Here is a 26,944-nt window from a genome sequence, read left to right on the forward strand (position 1 = left end):
CTGTCCCCATCACCCTCACCTGTCCCCATCCCCTCACCTGTCCCCACCTGTCCCCACCTGCTCTCCGGGGCTCCTGGCTCCCTGGCAGTGCCGGGGTGGAGCAGGGCAGGTGGGACAGGGAATGTTCAGGTTAAAACCAGGAGCTTTTCCCACCTGTCTGGGGAGGGGAGCTCACCTGGGCTCACCTGGGCTTTGTCCTGCTGCAGATCCCATTGAGGATGTGCTGGGAGACCTCCTGGGATCTGACGGTAAAGTGGGGATCACCTGGATGGGATCACCTGTTGGGAATCACCTGGGGGGAATCCCCTGCCCTGGGATCACCTGGGGGGAATCACCTGGATGGGATCACCTGGGGGGAATCACCTGGGGGGAATCACCTGCCCTGGGATCACCTGGATGGGATCACCTGGATGGGATCACCTGGGGGGAATCCTCTGCCTTGGAATCACCTGGAAGGGATCTGCTGAGAATCACCTGGGTGGAATCACCCGGAGGGAATCACCTGTTGGGAATCACCTGGAGGGAATCCTCTGCCCTGGGATCACCTGGATGGGATCACCTGTTGGGAATCACCTGGAGAGAATCCCCCATTCCCACCTGGCTCCATGTCCATCCCTGACTCCTCCCTCCTTTCCAGAGGAGCCTCCAGCCTCACCTTCCCGCAGCTCCCAGGATCCTTTCCTGCAGGTGAGCCACAGGTGAGCTATCCCTGTCCCCCCAAATCCCACAGGTGAGCTCTCCCCATCCCCCCAAATCCCCCAGGTGAGCCCAGGTGAGCTCTCCCTGTCCCCCAAATCCCACAGGTGAGCCCAGGTGAGCTCTCCTCTGATCCCCTCAGCCCTTCCCATCCCTGGGTGAACCTCATCACTCCAGGTGTTCCCACCTGGGAGCACCTGCAGCTCTCCTCACCTGGGCTGTGCACAGGTGGGGGTTGGATGAGGATTCCAGAGGGAAATTCCTGTCAGAAAACGGGAAATTTCCAGGAGAAAATGGGAAATTCCCGGCGGAAAATGGGAAAATTCTGGCGGAAAACGGGAAATTTCCAGGAGAAAACAGGAAATTCCCGGTGGAAAACAGGAAATTCCCAGTAGAAAACGGGAAATTCCTGGCGGAAAACGGGAAATTCCTGTCCAAAAACAGGGAATTCCCCTTGGAAAACAGGAAATTCCCGGCGGAAAATGGGAAATTCCCATCAGAAAACAGGAAATTCCCGGTGGAAAACAGGAAATTCCCAGTAGAAAACGGGAAATTCCTGGCGGAAAACAGGAAATTCCTGTCCAAAACCAGGAAATTCTTGCCGGAAAACAGGAAATTCCCATCGGAAAACGGGAAATTCCCGGCGGAAAATGGGAAATTCCCAGTAGAAAACAGGAAATTCTTGTCGGAAAACAGGAAATTCCCATCGGAAAACGGGAAATTCCCGGCGGAGAAGGTGGAAGCGGCGCAGGTGAGCACGGGCAGAATTCCCGAGGGTTTTGGGAATCTCACCTGTGCGGCAGGTGAGGCAGCAGCTCCCCCCGGCCAGGTGGATGACCAGGATGGCCTGGATGACCAGGATGACCTCGATGAGCTGGACGCAGAAATCCTGGGAATGGCCAGAGCCGGCTCCAGGCCAGGGAAACACCCCGGGAAGGGGTTGGAGCCCCGAAAAGGTACAGGGAGTTCTGATTGGTGTTTGGGAGCAGACCCCGTTCCGTGGGATGGACTGTTCCTGACCCTGTTCCTGTGGGATCAGACCCATTCCCTGTTCCGATCAAACCCCATTCCATGTGATCAAACCCCATTCCCGTGGGATCAGACCCCATTCCTGTGGGATCAGACCCATTCCATGGGATCAAACCCCATTCCATAGGATCAAACCCATTCCCTGTTCCTTTCAGACCCATTCCCATAGGATCAAACCCCATTCCATGGCACCAAACCCCATTCCTTGTTCCCTTTGCAGCCATTCCCATGGAATCAGAGCTGTTCCCATGAAACCAAACCCCATTCCTGTGGGACCAAAACCCATTCCCTGTTCCTTTCAAACCCGTTCCCATGAGATCAAACCCCATTCCCATGGGATTAAACCCATTCCCTGTTCCTTTCAGACCCATTTCCATAGGATCAAACCCATTCCCATGGGACCAAACCCATTCCCATATATTCAAACCCCATTCCATGGAATCAAACCCCATTCCCTGTTCCTTTCAAACCCTATTCCCATAGGATCAAACCCCATTCCATGGAATTAAACCCCATTCCCATGGGATCAAACCCCATTCCGTGGAATCAAACCCCATCCTCATAGGATCAAACCCATTCCCTGTTCCTTTCAAACCCCATTCCATGGGATCAAACCCATTCCTATGGGATCAAACCCCATTCCCATAGGACCAAACCCCATTCTCTGTTCCTTTCAAACCTGTTCCCATAGGATCAAACCCCATTCCTATAGGATCAAGCCCATTCCATTATATCAAACCCATTCCCATAGGATCAAACCCTATTCCCATATATTCAAACCCCATTCCCATGGGATCAAACCCATTCCTGGTTCCTTTCAAACCCATTCCCATGGGATCAAACCCCATTCCTTGTTCCCTTTGCAGCCATTCCCTTGGAATCCAACCCCATTCCCATGAAACCAAACCCCATTCCATGGGATCAAACCCATTCCCATGAGATCAAACCCCATTCCCGTGGGATCAGATGCCATTCCATGGGATCAAACCCCATTCCTATAGGATCAAACCCCATTCCCATGAGACCAAACCCAATCCCATAGGATCAAACCCTATTCCCATATATTCAAACCCCATTCCTTGTTCCCTTTGCAGCCATTCCCTTGGAATCCAACCCCATTCCGTGGGACCAAACCCCATTGCCTGTTCCTTTCAAACCCCATTCCCACAGGATCAAACCCCATTCCATGGGATCAAACCCCATTCCCATATATTCAAACCCCATTCCCATATATTCAAACCCCATTCCATGGGATCAAAACCCCATTCCCATAGGATCAAACCCCATTCCCATGGGATCAAACCCTATTCCCATATATTCAAACCCTATTCCATGGGATCAAACCCCATTCCCATAGGACCAAACCCCATTCTCTGTTCCTTTCAAACCCCTTCCCATAGGATCAAACCCCATTCCTATAGGATCAAGCCCATTCCATTATATCAAACCCCATCCCATAGGATCAAACCCTATTCCCATATATTCAAACCCCATTCCCATGGGATCAAACCCATTCCTGGTTCCTTTCAAACCCATTCCCATGGGATCAAACCCCATTCCTTGTTCCCTTTGCAGCCATTCCCTTGGAATCCAACCCCATTCCCATGAAACCAAACCCCATTCCATGGGATCAAACCCATTCCCATGAGATCAAACCCCATTCCCGTGGGATCAGATGCCATTCCATGGGATCAAACCCCATTCCTATAGGATCAAACCCCATTCCCATGAGACCAAACCCAATCCCATAGGATCAAACCCTATTCCCATATATTCAAACCCCATTCCTTGTTCCCTTTGCAGCCATTCCCTTGGAATCCAACCCCATTCCGTGGGACCAAACCCCATTGCCTGTTCCTTTCAAACCCCATTCCCACAGGATCAAACCCCATTCCATGGGATCAAACCCCATTCCCATATATTCAAACCCCATTCCCATATATTCAAACCCCATTCCATGGGATCAAAACCCCATTCCCATAGGATCAAACCCCATTCCCATGGGATCAAACCCTATTCCCATATATTCAAACCCTATTCCATGGGATCAAACCCCATTCCCATAGGACCAAACCCCATTCTCTGTTCCTTTCAAACCCCTTCCCATAGGATCAAACCCCATTCCTATAGGATCAAGCCCATTCCATTATATCAAACCCCATCCCATAGGATCAAACCCATTCCCATAGGATCAAACCCCATTCCCTGTTCCTTTCAAACCCATTCCTATGAGATCAAACCCCATTCCCATAGGATCAAACCCCATTCCCTGTTCCTTTCAAACCCTATTCCCATAGGATCAAACCCATTCCCGTAGGATCAAACCCCATTCCCATGGGATCAAACCCCAATTCCCATGAGATCAAACCCAATCCCATAGGATCAAACCCTATTCCCATATATTCAAACCCCATTCCCTGTTCCGATCAAACCCCATTCCCGTGGGATCAAACCCCATTCCATAGGATCAAACCCATTCCCATAGGATCAAACCCATTCCCTGTTCCTTTCAGACCCATTCCCATAGGATCAAACCCCATTCCATGGCACCAAACCCCATTCCTTGTTCCCTTTGCAGCCATTCCCATGGAATCAGAGCTGTTCTCATGAAACCAAACCCCATTCCTGTGGGACCAAAACCCATTCCGTGTTCCTTTCAAACCCGTTCCCGTGAGATCAAACCCCATTCCCATAGGATCAAAACCCCATTCCCATAGGATCAAACCCCATTCCCATGTTCTCAAACCCCATCCCCTGTTCCCCAGCCCCTCTCCCTGAATCCCCTCAGCCCCAGTGGGATCTCTGATTTTCCCTCCTTGTCCTCCAGGGGAATTCCCAAATCCCAGAGATTCCCTGGAAAAGCCAAACCCGGAGGAGGAGCTTGGGGACAGCTCTGGGGACAAAGCGGGACGGAGCAGGGACAGCGGTGAGGGGGACATGGGGACACGGAGATGGCCAGGGCTGGGGACACCTGGTGACACCTGAATGTCCCAGAGCTGGCTGGTGACACCTGGAGCTGTCCCAGAGTTGGTGACACCTTGAGATGTCCCAAATCCAATTGGTGACATCCAGGGATGTCCCAGAGCCGTTTGGTGACACCCAGAGATCCCCAGAGTTCTAGGAATGTCCCAGAGCCAGTTGGTGACACTCAGAGATTCCCAGGGTTGGTGACACCCAGGGATGTCCCAGAGTTGGTGACACCTGGAGATGTCCTAAATCCAAGTGTTGGTGACATCTGGGGATGTCCCAGGGTTGGTGACATCTAGGGATGTCCCCAGTCCAGTCGATGACTCCCAGAGGTGTCCCAGAGCTGGTTGGTGACATCTGGAGCTGTCCCCGAGTTTGTGACATTCAGGGATGTCCCAGAGCTGGTTGGTGACACCTGGAGCTGTCCCAGATCCAATTGGTGACATCCAGGGATGTCCCAGAGCCGCTTGGTGACACCTGGAGATGTCCCCAGTCCGGTTGGTGACATCTGGAGATGTCCCAGAGCTGGCTGGTGACACCTGGAGCTGTCCCCGAGTTTGTGACATTCAGGGATGTCCCAGAGTTGGTGACACCTGGAGATGTCCCAAATCCAATTGGTGACACCCAGGGATGTCCCAGAGCCGTTTGGTGACACCTGGAGCTGTCCCCAGTCCAGCTGGTGACACCCAGAGATATCTCAGCATTGGTGACATTCAGAGATGTCCCAGATCCAGTCAGTGACACTCAGGGACATCCCAGATTTGGTGACACCCAGGGCTGTCCAGGTGCTGGTGACACCCAGAGATGTCCCAGAGCCAGTGGGTGACACCTAGAGATGTCCCAGTGCTGGTGACACCTCGACATGTCCCACAGTTAGTGACACCTGGAGATGTCCCCAATCCCATTGGTGATGCCTGGAGATGTTCCAGAGCTGGTGACAGCTGGACATGTCCCCAGTCCTGTTGGTGACACCTAAAGATGTCCCATAGTTGGTGACACCTGGCGATGTCCCCAATCCTGTCAGTGACACCTAGAGATGTCCCAGTGCTGATGACACCTGGACATGTCCCTAGTTCCGTCAGTGACCCCTTGGGATGTCCCCAATCCCTTTGGTGACACCTGAGCTGTCCCAGAGCTGGTGACACCCGGACATGTCCCCAATCCTGTTGGTGACACCTGGAGCTGTCCCAGAGCTGGTGACACCCAGACACATCCCAGAGCCAGTAGGTGACACCTAGAGATGTCCCCAATCCCGTCAGTGACACCTAGAGATGTCCCAGTGCTGGTGACACCCAGGGATGTCCTAGAGCCAGTAGGTGACACCTAGAGATGTCCCAGTGCTGGTGACACCTCGACAGGTCCCCAGTCCCATTGGTGACACCTGGACATGTCCCAGTGCTGGTGACACCTGGAGACGTCCCCAGCACTGTTGTGACATCTGGACATGTCCCAGAGCTGGTGACAGCCAGGGATGTCCCCAATCCCATTGGTGACACCTGGACATGTCCCAGAGCTGGTGACACCTGGACATGTCCCCAATCCCATCGGTGACACCTGGACATGTCCCAGAGCTGGTGACACCTGGACATGTCCCCAGTCCTGTTGGTGACACCCGGACATGTCCCCAGTTCTATCAGTGACACCCAGGGACGTCCCCAGTTCCTTCGGTGACACCTGGAGCTGTCCCAGAGCTGGTGACACCCAGGGATGTCCCCAATCCCGTCAGTGACACCTGGACATGTCCCAGATGCCATCGCTGCCATCCCCCCAGCTGCAGCCCCGCTACACCCCGATGTCACCTTTGGGGACGACGTGGATGACATGATGGATGCCCTGGGACTGGGCAGCGCCGAGGGAGCCGCGAGGGACAGGGGGTGAGGGACAGGGACAGGGGGACAGAGGGGACAGGGACAGGGGGACAGCAGGGTGGGGACAGGGACAGGGGGACAGGGACAGCGGGGTGGGGACAGGGGGATGGGGACAGAGGCGTGGGGACAGCAACAGGGACAGCGGGGTGGGGACAGCAGGACAGCAGGATGGGGATAGGGACAGCGGGGTGGGGACAGCGACAGGGACAGCGGGATGGGGACAGGGGGACAGGGACCCCGGGGTGGGGACAGCGGCAGAGGGGTGGGGACAGCAACAGGGGGACAGTGGGGTGAAGACAACAGGGTGGGGACGGGGACAGGGACAGCGGGGTGAGGAGGGGACAGCAGGGTGGGGATGGGGACAGGGGGACAGGGACAGGGGGACAGCGACAGCGGGGTGGGGACAGCGGGGAGAAGACAAGGACAGGGGGACAGTGGGGTGGGGACAGCGACAGGGACAGCGGGGTGGGGACGGCGACAGAGGGACAGTGACGGGGACAGCAGGGTGAGGACAGGGACGGGGACAGTGGGGTGGGGACAGCGAAAGGGGGACAGCAACAGGGGGACAGCGGGCTGGGGACAGGGACAGGGGACAGGCAGCTGGGGACAGTGGGATAAGGACAGGGACAGGGGGACAGCGGGATGGGGACAGGGACAGGGGGACACCAGTGTCACCTCTGTGCCACCCCACCAGGCAGGGGCTCCAGAAGCTGCTGGGAGGAGGATCTGCGGGGAAAACTGCGGGAAAGGCGGAATTCCAGCCGGATCCCAAAAACCAGGAGCAGCCAGGAATGATGGAATTTGGGATGGATCCCAAAGTCCGGGAGCAGCCAGGTGAGCACGGCCGGGGTGAGGATTCCATGGGAAGTATTTCCGCAGGGAAAATCCCTTCGGGAATTCCAGCAGAGGGTTTCCCAGAGGGACAATCCCATTGGGAATTCCCAGGGAGTTTTTTCCCAGAAGGACAATTCTGTCAGGAATTCCCAGGGAGGATTTCCCAGAGGATCAATCCCATCAGGAATTCCAACAGTTTTTTCCTAGAAGGACAATCCCGTCAGGAATTCCCAGGGAGGATTCCCCAGAAGGAGAATCCCATCGGGAATTCCAGCAGTTTTTTCCCAGAGGGACAATCCCATCGGGATTTCCAACAAAGGTTTTTCCCAGAGGCTCAATCCCATCAGGAATTCCAGCAGGTTTTTCCAGAGGGTCAATCCCATCAGGAATTCCCAGGGAGGTTTTTCCCAGGAGGACAATCCCATCAGGAATTCCATCAGAGGGTCTTCCAGAGGCTCAATTCCATCAGAAATTCCGAGAGAATATTTTCCAGAGGGTCGCATCAGGAATTCCAAGAGAATGTTTTCCAGAGGGTCAATCCCATCAGGAATTCCAACAGTTTTTTCCCAGAAGGACAATCCCGTTGGGAATTCCCAGGGAGGATTTCCCAGAGGGACAGTCCCATCAGAAATTCCAACAGCTTTTTTCCCAGAGGCTCAATCCCATCAGGAATTCCCAGGGAGGATTTCCCAGAAGGGTCAATCCCATCAGGAATTCCCAGGGAGGATTTTCCCAGAGGGACAATCCCATTGGGAATTCCCAGGGAGGATTTTCCAGAGGATCAATCCCATCAGGAATTCCAACAGTTTTTTCCCAGAGGCTCAATCCCATCAGGAATTCCCAAGGAGTTTTTTCCCAGAAGCACAATCCCGTCAGGAATTCCACGAGAATGTTTTCCAGAGGGTCAATCCCATTGGGAATTCCAAGAGAATGTTTCCCAGAAGGACAATCCCATCAGGAATTCCCAGGGAGGATTTTCCAGATGGTCAATCCCATCAGGAATTCCAACAGGATTCCCCAGATGGTCAATCCCATCAGGAATTCCAACAGGATTCCCCAGATGGTCAATCCCATCAGGAATTCCCAAGGATTTTTTTCCCAGAGGGACAATCCCATCAGAATTGTCACTCTCCCGTTCTCCCGGCAGGACCGGCCGCAGCTCGGGATGTTCCGGAATTTTCCTTCGGATCCTACGAGCCCTCGGTGGCCTCGGGGGCTGGGCGGAGACGGCCGAGGTACCCAGGGGGGAATGTCCCCTGCCTGCCTGTCCCCAGTGTCCCCAATGCCCCCTGTCCAGTCCCCAGTATCCCCAATGCCCCAGTGTCCCCAGTGTCCCCAATGTCCCCAATGCCCCAGTGTCCCCAATGTCCCCAATGCCCCAGTATCCCCAATGCCCCAGTGTCCCCAGTGTCCCCAATGTCCCCAATGCCCCAGTGTCCCCAATGTCCCCAGTGTCCCCAATGCCCCACTGTACCCAGTGTCCCCTGCCTGTCCCAGTGTCCCCAGTGTCCCCAATGCCCCGTGTCCAGCTCCCAGTGTCCCCAGTGTCCCCTGCCTGTCCCGTGTCCCCTCCCAGTCCCCAGTGTCCCCAGTGCCCCCTGTCCAACCCCCAGTGTCCCCTGCCTGTCCCCAGTGTCCCCAATGTCCCACTGTACCCAGTGTCCCCTGCCTGTCCCCAGTGTCTCCTCCCTGCCCAGTCCCCAGTGTCCCCTCAGTGGCCAGCAGGGTCCCTTGGCTGGTCCCCAGGGGACACGCACAGGCAGTGTCCCCAGTGTCCCCACTGTCCCTCTCATCCAATGTCCCTGGTGTCCCCAGGGTCCCTTGGCGAGTCCCCAATGTCCCCAGTGTCCCCAGTGTCCCCTGCCCAGTCCTCAGTGTCTCCAATGCCCCAATGTCCCCAGTGTCCCCAATGTCCCTGATGTCCCCAATATCCCCAGAGCCCCCATTGTCCCCATATCCCCACTGTCCCCAGTGTCCCCTGCTCACTCAGTGTCTCCAATGCCCAAATGTCCTCAATGTCTCTAGTGTCCCCCAGTGTCCCCAGTGTCCCTGATGTCTCCATATCCCCAGTGTCCCCCGTGTCCCTGCTCACTCCTCAGTGTCTCCAATGCCCCAATGTCCCTAGTGTCCCCCAATGTCCCCCGATGTCCCCAGTGTCCCTGATGTCCCCAGTGCCCCCAGTGTCCCCAGTGTCCCCAGTGTCCCCTGCTCACTCAGTGTCTCCTACGCCCAAATGTCCTCAATGTCCCCAGTGTCCCCAGCTATCCCCAATGTCCCCATGCCCCCAGTGTCCCCATGTCCCCAGTGTCCCTGATGTCCCCCATGTCCCCAGCTATCCCCAGTGTCCCCAGTGTCCCCATGTCCCCAGTGTCCCCAGTGTCCCCAGTGTCCCTCTCCCGCAGGTTCCCAGCTGCCAGCAGCTCTCGCCGTCCCTCCGGGGCTGCCTGGCTGGGGCTGAAGGACGACGATTTCCTGGGATTGGGATCCAAGGATGAGGATTTCCCCAGATTGGGGTCAAAGAAAAAGGATTTCCCAGGACCAGGATCAAAGGAAGAGGATTTTCTGGATTTGGTATCAAAGAAAAAGGATTTCCTGGGATTGGGATCGAAGAACGAGGATTTCCCAGGATTAGGACAGAAGAACAAAGATTTCCCAGAATTGGGATTGAAGGATGAGGATTTCCCGGGATTGGGATCCAAGGATGAGGATTTCCCAGGATTGGGATCGAAGAAAAAAGATTTCCCAGAATTGGGATCAAAGGAAGTGGATTTCCCAGATTTGGTATCAAAGAAAAAGGATTTCCTGGGATTGGGATTGAAGGATGAGGATATCCCAGGATTGGGATCAAAAGATAAGGATCTTCTGGGATTGGGATCGAAGGACAAGGATTTCCCAGGACTGGGACAGAAGAAAAAGGATTTCCCAGGATTGGGATTGAAGGATGAGGATTTCCCGGGATTAGGACAGAAGGACAAGGATTTCCTGGGATTGGGATCAAAGAACAAGGATTTCCCAGGATTGGGACAGAAGGACAAGGATTTCCCAGGACTGGGATCGCAGCAGGAGGATTTCCCAGGATCGGGATCAAAGAACAAGGATTTCCCAGGATTGGGATCGCAGCAAGAGGATTTCCCAGGATTAGGACAGAAGGACAAGGATTTCCCAGGACTGGGATCGCAGCAGGAGGATTTCCCGGGATTAGGACAGAAGGACAAGGATTTCCCAGGACTGGGATCGCAGCAGGAGGCTCTCCCTGTAGGATCAGCCGCTGACCCCCCAGGGCAGGAGGATCCCGGCTGGCTCGGCGCTGCCCTGGCGCGGAAACGATCGCGGGAATCCCGGGAATCCCGGGAATGGCGGGGAAAGGCTGCGGAGAGGAATTCCCGGGAATTCCCGAACAGCCCGGCAGGGCGGGCAGAGCCACCTGAGCCCGGCAGGTAAAGGATTGCCCGGGAAATCCCACCTGGGATTTGGGGTTGGGCCGCGGTTCCCAGCCTGGGGTGTCCCCAGGTGATGTCCGTGTCCCCAGGTGTCCCCAGGTGTCCCCAGATGCCCCCAGGTGTGACATGGACTGTCCCTGTCCCAGATTTCCCCCACCTGAGCTCTTCCCGGGCAGTGGCTGCCCTGGCTCAGCTCACCTGGGGCACAGGTGGCACCTGGTGACATCCTCAGGGGACATCCAGGATGGAGGTGTGAGAGGGGACAGGTGACATGGGACAGGTGACATGGCACAGGTGGCACAGGTGACATGGGACAGGTGACACAGGACAGGTTGGACAGGTGACACAGCACAGGTGACATGGGAGACAGGTGACACAGCACAGGTGGCACAGGTGACATGGGAGAGGTGGGGTGGGACAGGTGACACAGGACAGGTTGGACAGGTGACAGCACAGGTGACACAGCACAGGTGACACAGGTGACACAGCACAGGGGATACAGCACAGGTGATACAGTTGACATGGGACAGGTGATACAGGACAGGTGACATAGGTGACACAACACAGGTAGCGTGGGGCAGGTGACACAGATAAGATGGGACAGGTGACAGGACAGGTTGGACAGGTGACAGCACAGGTGACATGGTACAGGTGACACAGCGCAGGTGATACAGCACAGGTGACATGGGACAGGTGACACAGGTGACACAGGTGACACAGTACAGGTGACAGCACAGGTGGCACAGGTGACATGGGACAGGTGGCACAGCACAGGTGACATGGTACAGGTGACACTGCACAGGTGACATAGCACAGGTGGCACAGATGACACAGCACAGGTGGCACAGGTGACACAGGTGACACAGGTGACATAGCACAGGTGGCACAGGTTACACAGCACAGGTGGCACAGCACAGGTGACACAGGTGACATAGGTGACACAGGTGACACAGCACAGGTGACACAGGTGACACAGGTGACACAGCACAGGTGGCACAGGTGGCACAGGTGACACGGCACAGGTGGCACAGGTGGCACAGGTGACATGGCACAGGTGACACAGGTGGCACAGCACAGGTGACACAGCACAGGTGACACAGGTGACACAGGTGACACAGCACAGGTGACACAGGTGACACGGCACAGGTGACACAGGTGACACAGCACAGGTGGCACAGGTGACATGGCACAGGTGACACAGGTGACAGGGCCAGGTTGAGGCAGGTCCCACCCCTCCTCATTCCCTGTGGCATTCCTTTCCCCATCCAGGCTGGAGCTCCCCGGCGGGACAAAGCCCTGCAGGCAGGGGACACCAGGTGAGGCCTGCTGGGGTCACCTGGGGACACCTGGGGATGGCATGGGATAATGGGATAATGGGAAAATGGGATAGTGGGATAATGGGATGATGGGATAATGGGATAATGGGATGGAATGGGGTCCATGGGATGGGATGGGATGGGATGGGATGGGATGGTGGGATGGGATAATGGGAAAATGGGATAATGGGATAATGGGATGGTATAGTGGGATGGGATAATGGGATGATGGGATAATAGGATAACGGGATAATGGGATGGCATAATGGAATAATGGGATGGTATAGTGGGATGGGATGGGATAATGGGATGATGGGATAATGGGATAATGGGATGGTATAGTGGGATGAGATAATGGGATAATAGGATGAGATAATGGGATAATGGGATGGATGGGGTGGGATGGGATAATGGGATAATGGGATGATGGGATGTTGGTATAGTGGGATGGGATAATGGGATGGGATGATTGGATAATGGGATGAGACAATGAGATAGTGGGATAATGGGATAATGGGATGGGATAATGGGATAATGGGATGATGAGATAATGGGATGAGATAATGGGATGATGAGATAATGGGATAATGGGATAATGGGATGAGATAATGGGATAATGGGATGATGGGATGATGAGATAATGGGATGAGATAATGGGAGCCATGGGATAATGGGATAATGGGATGGGATGATGGGATGGGGTGGGATGGGATAATGGGATCATGGGATAGTGGGATGGGATGGCATCCATGGAATGGGATGGGATGATGGGATGGGATGGGATGGGATGGGATGGGATGGGATGGGATGGGATAATAGGATAGGATGGGATGGTGGGATGGGATAATGGGATGGGTGGATTGGATCCATGGGATGGGATAATGGGATGGGATCCACAGGATGGTTCCTGCTGCCCACCCTAAATTACAGATTTATCCCATTTCCCATGATTTATCCCATTTCCCCTGCCCAGCAGAACAGGAGGTTCCGGATCCTGCTGCACCTGCTCAGGTGGGTCCTGGGCAGGGACAGGGACAGGGCCAGGGACAGGGAGGTGTCCCTGGGGATCCCTTGGGAATGGGGAAGGGGCTGGGCCTGGGTCAGCATTCCCGGGACAGGGCAGGAATCCGGGAGTTCTGCCATCCCATGGATCCCACCCCACCGAATCCCATCCCATGGATCTTACCCTGTCCCATTATCCCGTTATCCCGTTATCCCATGGATCTCATCCCATGGATTCCATCCCATTATCCCATTATCCCATGGATTCCATCCCATTCTCCCCTTATCCCATTATCCCATTATCCCATTATCTCATCCCATTATCCCATCATCCCATCCCATCCCATCCCATTATCCCATGGAACTCACCCCATGGATTCCATCCCATTATCCCGTTATCCCATCCCAATCCATCCCATCATCCCATTATCCCATTATCCCATGGATCCCATTATCCTGTTATCCCATCCCAATCCATCCCATTATCCCATTATCACATTCCATTATCTCATTATCCCATTTTCCCATCATCCCATCCCACCCCATCCCATTATCCCATGGATCTCATCCCATGGATTCCATCCCATTATCCCCTTATCCCCTTATCCCCTTATCCCATTATCCCCTTATCCCATTATCCCCTTATCCCATTATCCCATTCCAATCCATCCCATTATCCCATTATCCCATTATCCCATCCCAATCCATCCCGTTATCCCATCCCATTATCCCATTATCCCGTCATCCCATTATCCCATTACCCCGTTACCCCGTTACCCCGTTATCCCATTATCCCATTATTATCCCGTTATCCCCTTATCCCATTCCCCATGGATTTATCCCATTCCCCATGGATCTATCCCATTTCCTGTGGATCTGTCTCATTCCCCATGGATCTGTCTCATTTTCATGGATTTATCCCACTATCCCCACCAGGAGACTGGCCGAGCTCTCCCGCCCTGGCTCTGCCCGGAGGCTCCAGCAGCTTTCCCAGCCCAGAAGCACCAGGAGGATCCAGGAGCTCTGCCGTCCCAGCCCCGCCAGGAGGATTCCAGAACTTTCCAGTCCCACCCACACCAGGATTCCAGAACACTCCAATCCCATCCACACCAGGATTCCAGAACTTTCCAATCCCACCCACACCAGGAGGATTCCAGAACTTTCCAATCCCATCCACACCAGGATGATTCCAGAACTTTCCAATCCCATCCACACCAGGATTCCAGAACTTTCCAATCCCACCCACGCCAGGACGATTCCCAAATTTTCCAATCCCATCCACGCCAGGAGGATTCCAGAACTTTCCAGTCCCACCCACACCAGGATGATTCCAGAACTCTCCCATCCCATCCACACCAGGAGGATTCCAGAACTCTCCAATCCCATCCACACCATGATTCCCAAGCTCTCCAGTCCCATCCATGCCAGGAGGATTCCCAAATTCTCCAATCCCACCCACGCCAGGAGCGTCCCAGCTGTGGGATCACCCTGCTCAGCCTCCAGGCCCGGGTGGAAGAGCTGGAAAACCAGGTGGGAACTGAGGGGCTCACCTGGGGTCACCCGTGGTGTCACCTGGGGTCACCTGAGGGTCCCTAGGGCAGGAGGAGGGGCTGTGTCCCTGCTCTGAGCAGCTCCAGGAGAGGTTGGAGGTGGCTGTTGGAGCTCCATCCCCATCCCAGCAGCTCCAGGAGAGGCTGGAGGTGGCTGAGAGAGCTCTGGGAGGGGTTGGAGGTGGCTGTTGGAGCTCCATCTCCATCCCAGCAGCTCTGGGCGCTGGAGGTGGCTGTGGGAGCTCCATCCTCATCCTAGAGCTCCAGGAGAGACTGGAGGTGGCTGATGGAGCTCCAGAAGACCAGAGGTGGCTGTGGGAGCTCCATCCTCATCCTGGCAGCTCCAGAGCTCCAGGAGAGGTTGGAGGTGGCTGTCAGAGCTCCATCCCCATCCCAGCAGTTCTGGGCGCTGGAGGTGGCTGAGGGAGCTCCATCCTCATCCTGGCAGCTCCAGCAGAGGCTGGAGGTGGCTGATGGAGCTCCAGGAGACCAGAGGTGGCTGTGGGAGCTCCATCTTCATCCCAGCAGCTCCAGAGCTCCAGGAGAGGCTGGAGGTGGCTGATGGAGCTCCATCCTCATCCCGGCAGTTCCGGGAGGCCAGAAGTGGCTGATGGAGCTCCATCCCCATCCCAGCAGCTCTGGAGCTGCAGGACAGGCTGGAGGTGGCTGAGGGAGCTCCATCTCCATCCCAGCAGCTCCAGAGCTCCAGGAGAGGCTGGAGGTGGCTGTTGGAGCTCCATCTCCATCCCAGCAGCTCTGGGCGCTGGAGCTGGCTGTTGGAGCTCCATCCTCATCCCAGCAGCTCTGGGAGAGGCTGGAGGTGGCTGATGGAGCTCCAGGAGACCAGAGGTGGCTGTGGGAGCTCCATCCTCATCCCGGAGCTCCAGGAGAGGCTGGAGGTGGCTGATGGAGCTCCGTGTTCATCCTGGAGCTCTGGGAGAGGCTGGAGGTGGCTGATGGAGCTCCATCCCCATCCTGGCAGCTCCATCCTCATGCCAGCAGCTCCAGGAGAGGCTGGAGGTGGCTGTTGGAGCTCCATCCTCATCCCAGCAGCTCCGGAGCTCCAGGAGAGACTGGAGGTGGCTGATGGAGCTCCATCCCCATCCCAGCAGCTCTGGGAGACCAGAGGTGTCTGACGGAGCTCCATCCTCATTCCTGCAGCTGCGGGCGCTGGAGGTGGAGCGGGAGCAGCAGGGAGAGATCCTGGAGCATCTCCAGAGGCAGCAGCAGGGCCTGGATGTCCCGGGGAGCTCCCACAGGTAAGGGATCCCATTTCCCATGGATTTATCCCATTTCCCATGGATTTATCCCGTTTTCTGTGCCCAGCAGAGCAGGAGGTGTTGGATCCTGCTGCTCCCAGTTCCCCTGGGATCACTGGGAATGCTGGGATCTTCCTGGGCAGGAGGCAGGGGAAGGTGGAGGAGCAGCAGGAGAGAGCTGAAATCCCATCCCGGAGCCAGGAGATGACCCAGGATCACCCCAAATCCCGGGATCACCCCAAATCCTGGGATCACCCCAAATCCTGGGATCACCCCAGATCCCAGGATCACCCCAGATCCCAGGATCACCCCAGATCCCAGCAGCAGGACGAGCAGCTCGCAGGTAAATTCCCTCCTGGTGCAGAATTCCATGGGACCCTCTGCTCCGACCCGTGGGATCCAGAGGATCATGGGGTTTTCCAATGGGGTTTTCCTGTGGGATTTTTCATAGGGTTTCCCATGGATTTGCTAAGGGGGTTTTCCAATGGGGTTTCCCCAAGGGGTTTTCTATGGGATTTTGCAATGTGGTTTCCCATGGGGTTTTCCATGTGGTTTTCCACTGAATTTTCTATGAGGTTTTCCAATGGAGTTTTCCATGTGGTTTTCCAATGGGGTTTTCTATGGGGTTTTCCATGCGGTTTTCCATTGGGTTTTCCAATGTTTTCTATGGGTTTTTCTATGGGGTTTCCAAGGGGGTTTCCCATGGGGTTTTCCAGTGGGGTTTCCCAATGGGTTTTCTATGGGATTTTCCAGTGGGGTTTCCCAAGGGGTTTTCTATGGGATTTTCCAGTGGGGTTTCCCAAGGGGTTTTCTATGGGGTTTCCAATGGGGTTTTCCATGGAGTTTTCCATGGGCTTTTCCAACGGGTTTTCCAATGATGTTTCCCATGGGGTTTCCTATGGGTTTTTCCTTGGGGTTTCCCTATGGAGTTTTCCATTTTGTTTTCCAGTGGGGTTTCCAATGGTGTTTCCCATGTGGTTTCCCATGGGGTTTCCTATGGGATTTTCCACGAGGTTTTCCATGGGGTTTTCCAATGGGATTTTCCAATGGTGTTTTCCATGGTGTTTTCCATGGGGTTTCCAATGGAATTTTCCATGGGGTGTTCCATGGGGTTTTCCATGGGGTTTTCCAATGGGGTTTTCCATGGGATTTTCCATTGGGTTTTCTATGGGGTTTCCAATGGGGTTTTCCAGTGGGGTTATCTATGGGGTGTTCCATGGGATTTTCCAATGGGGTTTCCCATGGGGTTTTCCAATGATGTTTTCCGTGGGGTTTCCCATGGGGTTTTCCAATGGGGTTTCCCAATGGGTTTTCTATGGGGTTTTCCATGGGGTTTTCCATGGATTTTCTAAGGGGGTTTTCCAGTGGGGTTTCCCAATGGGTTTTCTGTGGGATTTTCCAGTGGGGTTTCCAAGGGGGTTTCCTATGGGGTTTTCCAAGAGGGTTTCCAATGGGTTTTTCTATGTGGTTTTCCACTGAGTTTATTGTGGGGTTTTCCAATGGAGTTTTCCATGAGGTTTTCCAATGGGTTTTTCCATGTGGTTTTCCATTGGGTTTTCTATGGGGTTTTCCATGGGATTTTCCAATGGGGTTTTCCACGAGGTTTTCCATGGGATTTTCTGTGGTGTTTTCCATGGGTTTTCTATGGAGTGTTCCCTGGGGTTTTCCATGGGGTTTTCATGGATGGAGGATCCCAGCTCCCCCATCCAGGGCTCTCTCTCAGCGCTCCAGGCCAGGCTGCAGCAGCTGCAGCAGGATGCAGAGCAGGAGCAGAGCCGGCTGCAGCAGGCTGTGGCTGACCTGGAGATCAGGCTGGGAGAGCAGGAGCAGCTCCTGGAGCAGGTGAGGGCCAGAGCAGAGCTGGGGCTGTGGCCGTGTCCCTGTCCCTGTCCCTGTCCCTGTCCCACAGCCGTGTCCGTGTCCCTTCCCGGCAGGAGAGGCTCCCTGCCTGTCCCTCCTGTGTCCGTGTCCATGTGTATGTCACATGTCCCTGTCCCATATCTGTGTCCTTGTCCATCTCACTGTCCTGTGTCCATGTCCCTGTCACGTGTCTATGTCCCATGTCAGTGTCCATGTCTGTGTCCATGTCCCGTGTCCCTTGTCCACGTCCATGCCTCGTCTCTGTGTCCATGTCCCCTGTCCATGTCCCTGTCCCATGTCTGTGTGCCATGATCATGTCCCTGTCCGTGTCCACGCCCCGTGTCCATGTCCCGTGTCTATGTCCCATGTCCGTGTCCCGTGTCCACGCCCTGCATCTGTGTCCCATGTCTGTGTCCCAGTCCCGTGTCCTCGTCCCATGTCCATGTCCCATGTCCGTTTCCATGTCCCATGTCTGTATCCCATGTCTGTGTCCGTGTCCATCTCCACGCCCCGTGTCCATCTCCCGTGTCCATGTCCCTGCCCCCTATCCAGTCCCATGTCCATATCCTTGTCCTGTGTCCATGTCCACGACTTATGTCTGTGTCCCAAATCCGTGTCCGTGTCCCATGTCCCTGTCTGGTCCCTACGCTGCCCTGTCCACGTCCCTGTCCACGTCCCTGTCCAGTCCCTAAGCCACCATGTCCCTGTCCCATGTCCCTGTCCCTGTGTGGTCCCTAAGCCACTGTGTCCCTGTCCGTGTCCCTGTCCCATGTCCATGTCCCTGTCCGGTCCCTAAGCCGCCATGTCCCTGTCCGTGTCCCTGTCCCATGTCCCCGTCCCTGTCCCTGCCCCCTGTCCAGTCCCATGTCCGTGTCCCTGTCCATGTCCTTGTCCTGTGTCCGTGTCCCTGTCCATGTCCATGTCCCTGTCCAGTCCCTAAGCCACCTGTCCCTGTCCGTGTCCCATGTCCCTGTCCCTGTGTGGTCCCTAAGCCACTGTGTCCCTGCCTATGTCCGTGTCCCTGTCCCCTGTCTGTGTCCCTGTCCCATGTCCCTGTCCAGTCCCTAAGCCACTGTGTCTCTGTCCCTGTTCGTGTCCCATGTCCCTCTCCGTGTCCCTCTCTGTGTCCCTGTCCATGTCCGGTCCCTAAGCCGCCGTGTCCCTGTCCCATGTCCCTGTCCATGTCCCTGTCCATGTCCCTGTCCGTGTCCCTGTCCCTGTCCAGTCCCTAAGCCACCTGTCCCATATCCCTATCCCCGTGCGGTCCCTAAGCCACTGTGTCCCTGTCCATGTCCCTGTCCCATGTCCCTGTCCCTGTCCCATGTCTATGTCCCTGTCCCTCTCCAGTCCCTAAGCTGCCTGTCCCTGTCCCGTGTCCCTGTCCCGTGTCCCTGTCCATGTCCCTGTCCCTGTCCCTGTCCCATGTCCCTGTCCCTGTCCCCGTGTGGTCCCTAAGCCGCTGTCCGGCCGCAGGAGCGCCGCCAGGCCGCGGCTGAGCGCCGCCGGGCAGAGTGTCTGCGGGACGCGCTGGGCGAGCAGCGCCGGCTGACCGCTGAGCTGCTGACCGCCGAGAGAGCCGCGCTGGAGCAGGCCAAGGTCAGCGGGAACGCAGATCCAGGGTGGATTCCCACGGAATTCCGGGATTTGGGGGCTGGAATGGCCTCTGGGAGAGACTGGGATGGGGATTGGAGCCACTGGGGGAACTGGGCTGGGAAAAGGGCTTGGGATGGGACTGGATGGGAGAAAAACTGGGAAAAGGGATTGGGATGGAACTGGGAAAAGGGTTTGGAATGGGCCAGGATGGGAATGGGACTGGGAAAAGGGTTTGGAATGGGCCAGGATGGGAGAAAAACTGGGAAAAGAGATTGGGATGGGACTAGGAAGAGGGCTTGGGATGGGATTGGATAGGAATGGGGCTGAGAAAAGGGTTTGGAATGGCCCAGGATAGGAGAAAAACTGGGAAAAGGGCTTGGACTGGGACTGGATGGGAGAAAAACTGGGAAAAGGGATTGGGATGGGACTAGGAAAAGAGCTTGGAATGGGACTGGATAGGAATGGGGCTGAGAAAAGGGTTTGGAATGGGACTGGGTGGGAGAAAAACTGGGAAAAGGGTTTGGAATGGGACTGGGAAAAGGGCTTGGAATGGGACTGGATGGGAGAAAAACTGGGAAAAGGGCTTGGAATGGGCCAGGATAGGAGAAAAACTGGGAAAAGGACTTGGAATGGGGCTGGGAAAAGGGCTTGGAATGGGACTGGGTGGGGATGGGACTGGGAAAAGGGTTTGGAATGGGCCAGGATGGGAATGGGACTAGGAAAAGGGTTTGGAATGGGGCTGAGAAAAGAGCTTGGAATGGGCCAGGATGGGGATGGGACTAGGAAAAGGGTTTGGAATGGGACTGGATGGGAGGAGAACTGGGAAAAGGGCTTGGAAATGGGGTAGGGTAGGAGTGGGACTGGGAAAAGGGCTTGGACTGGGCCAGGACAGGGAAACCCCGCGGGAAGCAGAGCCCGGAGCTCGGAGCTGTCCCCGTCGCGCAGGCCGCGTGGCTGGAGGAGCAGCGCGCGGAGCTCCGCGATCGCTCCGAGGAGCGGAGGCGGCTGGCGGCGGCCTGGGCAGAGCTCCACGCGCGGGAGCGGCGCAGCCAGGAGCGGGAGGAGCGCGGCGAGGAGCGAGCCCTGAGCGCGGAGTCGGCCCTGCGGAGCCTGGCCAAGGTCCCCGAGCCCAGCCGGGTGGGGCTGTCCCTCGGGAAGGTGTGACACCTCGGGTGACACTGCTGTCCCCACGCCCTCCCAGGAGCAAGCGGAGCTGAAGTTCCGCAGCCGAGAGCTGAGATCCAAGGAGGAGCAGCTGGCGAGGGACAGGGAGGAGCTGGAGGAGGCGCGGCGGGAGCTGCGGCTGGAGAAGGAGAAGGTTCTCCGCGCGGAGCAGCGCCTGCGGGAGCGCGAGGGACAGCTCCGCGCCAGGGCCGAGGTGAGGCCGGAGCTCCGGGCCGGGAGCGGAGCTGCAGCTCCACGTCCTGCTGGCTCCACGCGGAGCTGGGGGCTGCTGGAGCTCCGTTCCCCGCTCCTGGTGCTGGAGCTCCGTTCCCCGCTCCCGGTGCTGGAGCTCCATTCCCCACTCCCGGTGCTGGAGCTCCGTTCCCCGCTCCCGGTGCTGGAGCTCCGTTCCCCGCTCCCGGTGCTGGAGCTCCGTTCCCTGCTCCCGGTGCTGGAGCTCCGTTCCCTGCTCCCGGTGCTGGAGCTCCGTTCCCCACTCCCGGTGCCATCCCCGCAGCGCGCGGAGCAGCAGCAGCAGCAGCAGCAGCAGGACACGGAGCTCCGGGCGCTGCGGGAAGCGCGGAGCATCCACGCCGAGCAGCGCCGGCGCCTCGGGGAGCTGCAGGAGCAGCTGGAGCAGCTGAGGCAGCAGGAGCAGCGGCTGCACCAGGTGAGTGCTCCTTCTGCAGCCTGGGGAGTCACACCTGGAGCTGAAACCTTTCCCAAAAGAACCTTTGCCAATGGAGCCTTTCCCAACAGAACCTTTCCCAGAAGAACCTTTTCCCAACAGATCCTTTCCCAAAAGGTCCTTTCCCAACAGAACCTTTTCCAAAAGAACCTTTCCCAATGGAACCTTTCCCAACAGAACCTTTTCCTAACAAAACCTTTCCCAACAGAACATTTCCCAGCAGAACCTTTCCCAAAAGAACTTTTCCCCAAAAGAACTTTTCCCAAAGGAACCTTTCCCAACAAAACCTTTCCCAAAAGAACTTTTCCAAAAGAACCTTTCCCAAAACAACCTTTTCCCAACGAAACCTTTCCCAACAGAACCTTTCCTAAAAGAACCTTTTCCCAAAACAACCTTTTTCCAAAAGATTCTTTCCCCTCAGAACGTTTCCCAGCCCCACCTCTCCTCCTTTCCCGGCAGCAGGACGGGCTGATCCTGGCTGGGCAGAGGGAGAAGCTGCAGCAGCTGCAGGATGAGCTGAGCCCTGCTGGCACTGCGGGGACACTGCTGGGGACAGTCCCCATCCGCGCCCTGGGTGAGGATCCTGGGCTGGGGATTGGGTTAATTGGGATTTGAGTGTTCCCAGTTCGGTTTTACTGGGATCTGAGTGTTCCCAGTTCGGTTTTACTGGGAGCTGAGCAATCCCAGTTTGGTTTTACTGGGAGCTGAGAGCTCCCAGTTTGATGTTACTGGGATCTGAGCAATCCCAGTTTGGTTTTACTGGGAGCTGAGTGTTCCCAGTTTGGTTTTACTGGGATCTGAGAGCTTCCAGTTTGGTTTTACTGGGAGCTGAGCAATCCCAGTTTGGTTTTACTGGGATCTGAGTGTTCCCTGTTTGGTTTCACTGGGATCTGAGCAATCCCAGTTTGGTTTTACTGGGATCTGAGAGCTTCCAGTTTGGTTTTACTGGGATCTGAGCATTCCCAGTTTGGTTTAATTGGGATCCCAGTGCTCCCAGTTTGGTTTTACTGGGAGCTGAGAGCTCCCAGTTTGGTGTTACTGGGATCTGAGCAATCCCAGTTTGGTTTTACTGGGAGCTGAGCATTCGCAGTTTGGTTTTACTGGGAGCTGAGCATTCCCAGTTTGGTTTCATTGGGATCCCAGTGCTCCCAGTTTGGTTCCATTGGGATCCCAGTGCTCCCAGTTTGGTTTTACTGGGATCTGAGCATTCCCAGTTTGGTTTTACTGGGATCTGAGAGCTCCCAGTTTGGTTTTACTGGGAGCTGAGAGCTCCCAGTTTGGTTTCATGGTGATCCCAGTGCTCCCAGTTTGCTTTTTTTGGGATCTGAGAGCTCCCAGTTTGGTTTCACTGGGATCCCAGTGCTCCCAGTTTGGTTTTTTGGGATCCCAGCCCTCCCTGGCTGCTCCCACCCCGTGCAGTGTGACACCCACAGTGACACTGGTGACATCTCTCTCACCCACAGTGACACTGGTGACACCTCTCTCTCTCTCCAGTGACACTGGTGACACCTCTCTCTGTCCATCAGTGACACTGGTGACATCTCTCTGTCACCCACAGTGACACTGGTGACACCTCTCTCTGACCCGCAGTGACACTGGTGACACCTCTCTGTCTCACTCGGTGACACTGGTGACACCTCTGTCACCCACAGTGACACTGGTGACATCTCTCTCTGTCACCCACAGTGACACTGGTGACATCTCTCTCTCTCTGCAGCAGTGACACTGGTGACACCTCTCTGTCACCCGCAGTGACACTGGTGACATCTCTCCAGTGACACTGATGACACCTCTGTCACCCGCAGTGACACTGGTGTCACCTCTCTCTCTCCAGCAGTGACACTGGTGACACCTCTCTCTGACCCACAGTGACACTGGTGACACCTCTGTCACCCACAGTGACACTGGTGACACCTCTCTCACCCACAGTGACACTGGTGACACCTCTCTCTGTCCAGTGACACTGGTGACACCTCTCTCTCCAGCAGTGACACTGGTGACATCTCTCTCTCTCCAGTGACACTGGTGACATCTCTCTGTCACCCACAGTGACACTGGTGACACCTCTCTCTCTGTCACCCACAGTGACACTGGTGACATCTCTCCCTCTCTCTGTCCCCAGCTGCTCCTGGAGGATTCCTGCCCGGCTTGCTGTCCCCCCTGGGGCTGCTCCTTGGGGACAGAGGTGACACTGGGGACCCTGGGGACAGCCTGGCCTCGGCGGCGCTCTACGGACACCTCGTGCTGCTCAAGCACCGCGCCCTGATGGTCAGGGGACAGCGGGGACAGGGGCAGGGACCCCAGAGGGACCCCAGAGTGACCCCAAAGTGACCCCAGAGGGACCCCAGAGGGACCCCAGAGTGACCCCAGAGGGACCCCAGAGTGACCCCAAAGGGACCCCAAAGTGACCCCAGGGGGACCCCAAAGGGACCCCAAAGTGACCCCAAAGTGACCCCAGAGTGACCCCAGAGTGACCCCAAAGGGACCCCAAAGGGCTGGGAATGTCCCCAAAGGGCTGGGAGTGACCCCAGAGGGACCCCAAAGGGCAGGGAGTGACCCCAGAGTGACCCCAAAGGGGTGGGAGTGACCCCAGAGTGACCCCAGAGTGACCCCAAAGGGGTGGGAGTGACCCCAGAGTGACCCCAGGTGAAAAGGGGTGGGAGTGACCCCAGAGTGACCCCAAAGAGTGACCCCAAAGGGCAGAGAGTGACGCCAGTGTGACCCCAAAGGGCTGGGAATGTCCCCAGAGGGCTGGGAGTGACCCCAGTGTGACCCCAGAGTGACCCCAGAGTGACCCCAAAGGGGTGGGAGTGACCCCAAAGGACAGGGTGGGAATGACCCCAAAGGGCTGGGAAATGACCCCAAAATGTCCCCAAAGGGCAGGGAAATGACCCCAAAGTGACCCTAAAGGGCTGGGAAAGACCACAAAGAACAGGGAATGACCCCGAAGGGCTGGGAATGACCCCAAATGGAACCCAGAGGGTGGGAAATGACCCCAAAGGGCAGGGAAATGACCCCAAAATGACCCCAAAGGGCTGGGAAATGACCCCAAATGGACCCCAGAGGGTGGGAAATGACCCCAAAATGACCCCAAAGAGCAGGGAAATGACCCCAAAGGGCTGGAAAATTACCCCAGAGGGCTGGGAGTGACCCTAAAGGACAGGGAAATGACCCCAAAATGACCCTAAAGGGCTGGGAAAGACCACAAAGAACAGGGAATGACCCCAAAGGACTGGAAATTACCTTAAAGGGCTGGGAGTGACCCCAAAATGACCCCAAAGGGCAGGGAAGTGACCCTAAAGGGCAGGAAATGACCCCAAAGTGTCCCCAAAGGGTTTGGGAAATGACCCCAAATGGCCCAGAAATGACCCCAAATGGCCCAGAAATGACCCCAAATGGCCCCAAAGGGCTGAGAAATGACCCCAAAAAGACCCCAAAGAGCAGGGAAATGATCCCAAAGGGCAGGAAATGACCCCAAAGAGCTGGGAATGTCCCCAAAGGGCAGGGAGTGACCCCAAAGGGCTGAGAAATGACCCCAAAGTGACCCTAAAGGGCTGGGAAAGACCACAAAGAACAGGGAATGACCCCGAAGGGCTGGGAATGACCCCAAATGGAACCCAGAGGGTGGGAAATGACCCCAAAATGACCCCAAAGGACTGGGAGTGACCCCGAAGGGCTGGGAATGACCCCAAATGGACCCCAAAGGGCTGGGAAATGACCCCAAAGGGCAGGGAAATGACCCCAAAATGACCCCAAAGGGCTGGGAAATGACCCCAAAGGGCAGGGAAATGACCCCAAAATGACCCCAAAGGGCTGGGAAATGACCCCAAAGGGCAGGGAAATGACCCCAAAATGACCCCAAAGGGCTGGGAAATGACCCCAGAGGGCTGGGAGTGACCCTAAAGGACAGGGAAATGACCCCAAAGGGGTGGGAAATTACCCCAAAATGACCCTAAAGGACAGGGAATGACCACAAAGAACAGGGAAGTGACCCTAAAGGGCAGGAAATGACCCCAAAATGTCCCCAAAGGGCTGGGAAATGACCCCAAAGTGACCCTAAAGGGCAGGAAATGACCCCAAAATGTCCCCAAAGGGTTTGGGAAATGACCCCAAATGGCCCAGAAATGACCCCAAAATGACCCCAAAGGGCTGGGAATTGGCTGTGGGGGAGCTGGGATGGGAAAGGGGTTTGGGATTGTGTGGGAAAAGGGTTTGGGATTGTGGAAAAGAGTTTGGGATTGTGGGAAAAGGGTTTGGGATTGTGGGAAATGGGTTTGGAATTGTGGGAAATGGGTTTGGAATTGTGTGGGAAAAGGTTTGGAAATGGGAAAAGGGTTTGGGATTGTGGGAAAAGGGTTTGGGATTGTGGGAAAGGGTTTGGGATTGTGGAAAAAGGGTTTGGAAATGTCTGGGAAAAGGGTTTGGGATTGTGGAAAAAGGGTTTGGGATTGTGTGGGAAAAGGTTTGGAATTGTGGAAAAAGGTTTGGGATTGTGGAAAAAGGGTTTGGGATTGTGGGAAAAGGGTTTGGGATTGTGTGGGAAAAGGTTTGGAAATGGGAAAAGGGTTTGGGATTGTGGGAAAAGGGTTTGGGATTGTGGAAAAAGGGTTTGGAAATGTCTGGGAAAAGGGTTTGGAAATGGGAAAAGGGTTTGGGGTTGGGTGGGAAATGGATTTGGGATCAACCAGGTGGGTCTGGATGGGATTTGGGATCAACCAGGTGGGATCAGGGCTGGAAAAGGAGCTCAGAACCTTCTGGAAAGTTCCTTGAACCACCTGCTTGGCTCTCAGAACCTTCTGGAAAGTTCCCTGAACCACCTGCTTGGCTCTCAGAACCTTCTGGAAAGTTCTCTGAACCACCTGCTTGGCTCTCAGAACCTTCTAGAAAGTTCCTTGAGCCACCTGATGGCTCTCAGAACCTTCTGGAAAGTTCCTTGAACCACCTGCTTGGCTCACCCATCCCTCCTCCTCTCCTCAGGATCACGATTTCCTGGAGAACGAGAGTTTCTTCCTGGAATCCCTGAGGAAAAAACCCTAAAAATTCCCTGCTGGATCCCTCGGGATTTCTGTTTGCTCTGCGGAGCCACCAGAGTAAATTCAGAGTGGAATTTCCACTGAAATAAATGTATTTTTGTAAAAAATAAAGTCTGCTGGGAAGTTCATCCTGCAGTGGGGAGAGTTTAGGGGTTTTAAAGGAGTTAAGGATTTTAACGGATGGGATTTTGGGGAGAAATTCCTACCTGGGATGGGGAGAGTTGAAGGGTTTTATAATGAAATTTGGATGGGATTTTGGGGAGAAATTCCTGCCTGGAAATCACTGGGATGGAGAGAGTTTCAGGGTTTTGAAACTGGAAATTTGGATGGGATTTTGAGAAGAAAATTCCTGTTTTGAGGCACTGAGATGGGGAGAGTTTCAGGATTTTAAAATTGGAGATTTAGATTTGATTTTGGGGAGAAATTCCTGCTTAGAAGTCGCAGGGATGGAGAGAGTTTGGGGGTTTTAAAGGATTGGATTTTGGGAATAAATTCCTACCTGTGAGGTGCTGGAATTGGGAGAGTTTAGGGGTTTTGAAATTTTGGAAATTCGGATGGGATTTTGGGGAGAAATTCCTACCTGGGATGGGGAGAGTTGAAGGGTTTTATAATGAAATTTGGATGAGATTTTGGGGAGAAATTCCT

The 26,944-nt window shown here is 55.4% G+C and overlaps 1 protein-coding gene and 1 long non-coding RNA gene across 2 annotated transcripts; both read left to right on the plus strand.

The window, feature by feature from the left end:
* Nucleotides 1-137: 137 nt before the first annotated feature.
* LOC146422616 (uncharacterized) lies at nt 138-26,410 on the plus strand. Its single transcript, XM_085045941.1, has 22 exons — nt 138-248; nt 638-698; nt 1,309-1,447; nt 1,526-1,652; nt 4,553-4,651; nt 6,440-6,566; nt 7,255-7,394; nt 8,542-8,629; nt 9,797-10,831; nt 12,104-12,150; nt 13,124-13,161; nt 14,089-14,682; nt 15,864-15,961; nt 16,105-16,304; nt 17,685-17,803; nt 19,295-19,417; nt 20,360-20,533; nt 20,616-20,918; nt 21,120-21,248; nt 21,726-21,840; nt 23,389-23,534; nt 26,244-26,410. Exons 4-22 carry the CDS (start codon nt 1,592-1,594, stop codon nt 26,301-26,303), a joined length of 3,696 nt encoding a protein of 1,231 aa, XP_084902067.1. The 5' UTR covers nt 138-248; nt 638-698; nt 1,309-1,447; nt 1,526-1,591; the 3' UTR covers nt 26,304-26,410.
* On the plus strand, nt 15,233-15,852 carry LOC146422617 (uncharacterized). The gene is made up of 3 exons (XR_014848050.1): nt 15,233-15,288; nt 15,505-15,551; nt 15,723-15,852. It is a non-coding gene; the product is annotated as an uncharacterized LOC146422617 (long non-coding RNA).
* Nucleotides 26,411-26,944: the final 534 nt, after the last annotated feature.

The sequence above is a fragment of the Lichenostomus cassidix genome, unplaced genomic scaffold, assembly GCF_008360975.1.
Source record: "Lichenostomus cassidix isolate B80296 unplaced genomic scaffold, HeHo_3.0 HiC_scaffold_39, whole genome shotgun sequence".
In the NCBI taxonomy this organism is placed as follows: domain Eukaryota; kingdom Metazoa; phylum Chordata; class Aves; order Passeriformes; family Meliphagidae; genus Lichenostomus; species Lichenostomus cassidix.